Source organism: Rutilus rutilus (assembly GCF_951802725.1).
Source record: "Rutilus rutilus genome assembly, chromosome: 2".
NCBI classification, from domain to species: domain Eukaryota; kingdom Metazoa; phylum Chordata; class Actinopteri; order Cypriniformes; family Leuciscidae; genus Rutilus; species Rutilus rutilus.
The window spans coordinates 34585239-34591238 of NC_140210.1; the positions used below are offsets into that span (position 1 = coordinate 34585239).

Genomic DNA, 6000 nt, shown 5'->3' on the forward strand with positions numbered 1-6000 from the left:
GTTAACAAACTCATTGTATCTGCATTCAATTACTACATTTTTAAAATTATAAAAATTTTAGCTAACTGTGATTTTTGTATATGTACATTTCTGAAATACATAACTTAGCAAGTTACCTCTGATAACAGAACACTAAATTGTAATATGGACTTTCTTTTTTCTGTAAAGCTGCTTTGAAATGATGTGTATTGTGAAAAGCGCTATACAAATAAACATGAATTGAACTGAAGTGAATTGAAAAACAAAAAGAAATGATATTATAATTAAATACAAATATATGACGTTCAAACAATGCATGACTTACTTTGATGATTTTGTTTAGGCACTCATCTGCCACCATCCTGACGTCAGACTCCTTGTCATCGCTGCACAGCAAGAACATTTCCATAGCAATTCCGAGCAGTTTCTGGAACTCTGGAGACGTCCTAATAACAAAAGGCAATAACATACATTACACACACAGCTAACAATACTAGTGTGCTAAACATGATGGGCTAAAGCTCTTAAATTAGCACTGGCCTGGTTAAAATATGGTCATTATGTACATTAGGTCCCAATTTGTCCATTTATTTTAGCCATTTGATTGAGTTTATAGCAAATCAGCATATTAGAAGGATCATGTGACACTGAAGACTGGAATAATGGCAGCTGAAAATTTTGAATTGCCATCACAGGGTTAAATTACATTTTAAAATATATTCAAATAGAAAAGAGTTATTATAAATTGTAATAATATTTCACTATATTACTGGTTTTAATATGTTTTTGATCAAATAAATGCAGCCTTGGTGAGCATAAGAGACTTTTAAACACATGCTGACGTGAATGACAGCACATTTCTAATGCGACTCAAACACGTCTGATTTGGCTTTTTAAAAGTATACAATAATCCAATATTTTTTGCTGTTTTTACAAGTGCATTCAAGCTGAAAGAACTGGGCTTTGAAAACTGCTAGCATTCACGTTAAACTTTGCTAGGTGACCTGTGATAAAAGAGGGTTTTTCATCTTAAAGGGATACTCCACTTTTTTTGGAAATAGGCTCATTTTACAACTCCCCCAGAGTTAAACAGTTGAGTTTTACCGTTTTCGAATCCATTCAGCCGATCCCCAGGTCTGGCGGTACCACTTTTAGCATAGCTTAGTATAGATCATTGAATCGGACAAGACCATTAGCATCTCTCTCAAAAAAATGACCAAAGAGTTTCGATATTTTTCCTATTTAAAACTTGACTCTTCTGTAGTTACATCGTGTACTAAGACCGACGGAAAATGAAAAGTTGCGATTTTCTAGGCTGATATGGCTAGGAACTATACTCTCATTCCTGCGTAATAATCAATAAACTTTGCTGCCATACCATGAGTGCAGCAGGCGTAATGATATGACGCAGTGTCTGAAAATAGGTCTAATAGGTTAGACAAACTTAGTCCCGGTCACGTTGGAAGTTACCGAGCTGGGGACTATTTTCAGACGCTGCGTCATATCATTACGCCTGCTGCACTCATGGTACGGCAGCAAAGTTTCTTGATTATTACGCAGGAATGAGAGTATAGTTCCTAGCAATATCAGCCTAGAAAATCGCAATTTTAAATTTTCCGTCGGTCTTAGTACACGATGTAACTACAGAAGAGTCAAGTTTTAAATAGGAAAAATATCGAAACTCTTTGGTCATTTTTTTGAGAGAGATGCTAATGGTCCTGTCCGATTCAATGATCTATGCTAAGCTATGCTAAAAGTGGTACAGCCAGACCGGGGGATCGGCTGAATGGATTCGAAAACGGTAAAAGTAAACTATTAAACTCTGGGGGAGTTGTAAAATGAGCCTATTTCCAAAAAAAGTGGAGTATCCCTTTAAATACCTTCACTGAATTTGCATTCCAAAGATGAAAAAAGCCAACCTAGCCTCAGCACCAATAAGCTTTTGCAAATGACTCATAAGACGTGACCAAATCTGATTATCCTTAATCTGACGTGCCCGTCCATTGACTGTTGCATACCTCAGCGACTGTGCCACGATGTTTTCACATATCGTCAAGCAATGAGTCACTCTGTCCTTTTTGGTTGTAGCAAGGTCTTTTTTTCTGTAAGAAAACACAGTGTTAGTCATGAAAACCAAATAAAATGAATAAGAACATTTCATGAATAATGTGATCACATTATCTGAATCACTATTTGTCTACAAGGTAAAACAGATCATTTTGGATAGATGAACAATAATTAATATAGTATTATTAATTAAATGCCTATGTAAACACAACATCTTCAGCACAGATATAATATGCAACTCAACCTAAACAGAAGAAATTGAGCTGAAAATCGAACATTAATCTGTAAGGGAGTACATTATGTTGGGCCACAGTAGTCAGCCAAAGAGTGTTTAAATTTATCAGCAATGCTGATTACCTAAATACATTAGGTTAATGTAGTCTTGCTAACATAGCAGCAATAAAGATGTCCTTCAAGAATGCAGCACATTTAAATCAATCACTTTTCACTGGTGGTGATCCACAACAAATCTGAATTTATTTAAACACAAACAAATGACTTCAGTAGATGAGCGTTCTTCAACCACTAAAAACGATGTAATAGGTCAAATATTACAGTGGTTGATCACTTGGCTGCTCTTAAAGGGATAGTTCACCCAAAAATGAAAACATATCCCATAATTTACTCGGCCTCAAGCCATCCTAGGTGTAGGCTATATGACTTTCTTTTTTCAGCCAAACACAATCAGAGTTATATATTAAAAAATAGCCTGGCTCTTCCCAGCTTTATAATGGGAGTGAATGGTACCTTAGATTTTGAAGCCCAGAAAAGCGCATCCATCCATCATAAAAATAATCCATACGGCTCAAGGAGGTTTATAACGACCTTCTGAAGTGAAGTGATTCGTTTTTTGTCAGAAAAATATCTATATTTATTACTTTATAAACTAATTACTGGCTTCCGGTAAAGGATGTACACAAGTCGAGTTCCGGTGGAAGAGTGACCTCTGACCCCCCGACGCATGACATATTGAACACGGAAGTGCAGGGGAAAGAGCAAAAAACACAGACCATGAATTAGAAGTCTAAACTATTTTAAAGAGAAATGTCTGAGGAGCTTGAGTTTGTTGCCCAGCCCCAACCGTGAGAGGCGTCTGTTCTCTCCTAGCTTACGCTACACCTACGTCATACGTCGGGTCAGAGGTCACTCTTCCGCCAGAACTAGACTCTAGGTTAATGTGCGGACAGATGTTACTAGAAGCCAGTTTCTAAAGTTATATATGGATATTTTTCTTACAAAAACGCATTGATTCACTTCAGAAGGCCATTTGTTAACCCCCTGGAGCCGTATGGACTACTTTTATGATGGATGGATGTACTTTTTTGGGCTCATCCCTGGTCATTGTCGCCTCAATGACGTAATATACGCGTTATCCCTGGTTTCCACTTGTACTGCCATAGTAACCATGGCGACAGACATGGACAACTGCGTTACGTCTAGCGGCACACTCACACTGTTGTTGTTTCGTTCAAACATTATGGACCATGGCAAGCAGACTTTGGGACAAAAGGAGAACTAAAACGAGGAGAGAGCTCCACGTCCATGACTAACTTCAACTTGTACTTTCTTAGACAGGTGAGCAAATGTACATAAAACTAATCAATAGTTATATAGCTCAACATGATGAAATGTCAGAATATGATCAGTATGTTATTCTAATGTTGATCTAGCTTACTGCTAGTCTCATACAGCCAACAAACTAACACATAGAAAAATATTATAACTTTCAACACCCCAAATGCAGTATAGTGTGATAGTGTAACGTTAGACCAAGTGAAACAGCGCTGCGTTACCTCACAAGTTTCATTCGTCTAATAAACTGACCTGTGTGAGTAGTAATTCTGCACTTGCGGGTAGTTCGGTAGAATGAAATGTCATTATTCCTTTATATCCGCGGGACTCGCGTGTGGCGCTGATATCTGTCTCTCATTAGCAATCGCGACCTTCTTCATACCACAGTCATGTTAAAAACGTCAATGTATTCATTCATCCATAAACATTATTAGATCCATCAGCATGACGACAAGTTCCATAATTCCGCTTATGCGTCATCAACCTACGCCTTTGTTACTGTAAAGAGGTTGGCGACCCCTAGCAGCGAAAAAAATAACATATTTTCGCTTTAACAGAACAATAATTTATTAATTCTCATTAATTAACAAATGCTCAGTGCTGATAAAATGCAAAGTGAACAATCCCAATGCTTCGTGTGTCCTAAATGAAGAAATCACTCAATTTACAAATAATTCCCATCCAACGACTTTTCACAGTATTTATGTAACGTTAGGCCTAGAGTTTGTTATTTACAATGTTTAATATACTTCGAAATATGATTTTAAAAAGCTCTTCTAATTAAAATAGCATTTCCACTTTGAAATGAACCAGTGATAATCACTAGAATGTTCTTCATTTGATTTTCTCTTTATCAGAATTACAACATATTAATCCTCAACACTTCAAAACCAACTGTGCTGAGACCATATAATTCAACACTTCACAACATTTAAAACATATATTCGACTTAAGAGCTAGCAACACCAGAAAAATAAAATGGCTCTTGCATCTTATACATGTGTGAGGCACAAAATATTGTGCTTTTGCGAGATATTCAGTGTGACTGTGGTGGATTAGTCAAAAGTGTATAATAAATATCTGGCATATTTTGGGGAGCTGACTCATAATGAGTGACAGACAAGAAGATGGAAAAACCAAGAGGCTGCATTCAAACACAGATTTACAGCTTCATACAAAATAAATATTTTATAAACACTTTTCAGTCTCTGGTTTTGTAACAGTACTCAAGAAATAAGGAGTTATTTCTTGGTTCCTTTATATACAATAGCATTTTTCCTACGTTTTCTAAAGGAGTGCGCACTGTTTATCTCGAAATGGGCGCAGAATCTATCAAAAGGCTGTGTGACACTTCTAACGAGTTGAGCACCATGTGATTTTTAAACCCAAGACAACAACAACAATCATCCTTATACGAGAAAACACTCAGCCTTCATGCATGTGATAATAACATTAGTATGGCGACTGTGTCAGGTGATGTCAGCACCCTGATGATGATGATAATGATGAAGCATCAAAGCGTTAAACTGCATTAACAACTGATTGAACTGATTGTTCAGCACTCACTGTTTCTGGACGAGCTCCTCGGCCGACAGCGGGCCTTGCTGCTGCTGGAATGATTTAAGCGACTCAAACGCTTTCATCAATTTCTCCATGGTGGCCATTTTAACAGAAGCACTGGTCTAGATGGAGTCTGATAGGAGAGCTGATAATATTTACAAACTCAACACTTCAGCCAGTGTAGCAGCGCTGATAGCGAGCGCTGCTGTGCAGAATGCCGAAGGGAAACTGAAGGTGTCGTCGAGTTCGGACACCGCTTTCAGTGTCCAAACCCCCCTAAAATTCGACTTAATTTCCACACACCATTCGATTATGACCAGTATTCAAACAAAATGTTCAGAAGGTAGTTGATAACATGTCCAGTTCTGAAAGCCATCTTAATGCAGGGTTCGGGGAGCAACGGTTCTGCTGTATTTCCGGGTAATAAAACTCCTGTCAAAATTAAAGTCCTCTAATTCACAATAAAATCTGTGAAGATGTATATCTATAAGGGTTTTGAGTGACATGCATTTTGACTCAAGCCAGATCCATTATTAATGTAGCTATTTTAAGTTCTGACTGGTGTGATCTCTTTTTCTGCAATAACTAGGCTACATGTCATTGCCTTCGCTGCATGCTTTATTCTGTGCATAATGTATGTCTATAAATAACTTCTAAAAGTTTGTAAAAAAAAAAAAAGACAAAAAAAAAGGACGTTTCTTGAAACTTTACTCACTTTATATACATTGAGTTTCAAAAGCAAAATCAAAGATTTTTTTTTAATTGTTTGAATGTGAATCATAAAAACATGGAACACATATTCACAATAGGTCCATAAGAGGA

General features: G+C 37.0%; 1 protein-coding gene across 3 annotated transcripts in view; it reads right to left on the reverse strand.

The window, feature by feature from the left end:
• The window catches only part of htt (huntingtin), a 48202-nt gene extending 42612 nt beyond the window's left edge, over nucleotides 1-5590 (reverse strand). For all 3 annotated transcript variants that reach the window (XM_084402017.1, XM_084402018.1, XM_084402016.1), the window contains exons 1-3: nucleotides 5185-5590; nucleotides 1998-2081; nucleotides 305-425 (exon numbers count right to left, since the gene is read on the reverse strand). In XM_084402017.1, the coding sequence (XP_084258143.1) occupies nucleotides 305-425; nucleotides 1998-2081; nucleotides 5185-5282 (303 nt within the window). In that variant the 5' untranslated portion in view covers nucleotides 5283-5590. The remainder of the gene's footprint in view (nucleotides 1-304; nucleotides 426-1997; nucleotides 2082-5184) is intronic.
• Nucleotides 5591-6000: the final 410 nt, after the last annotated feature.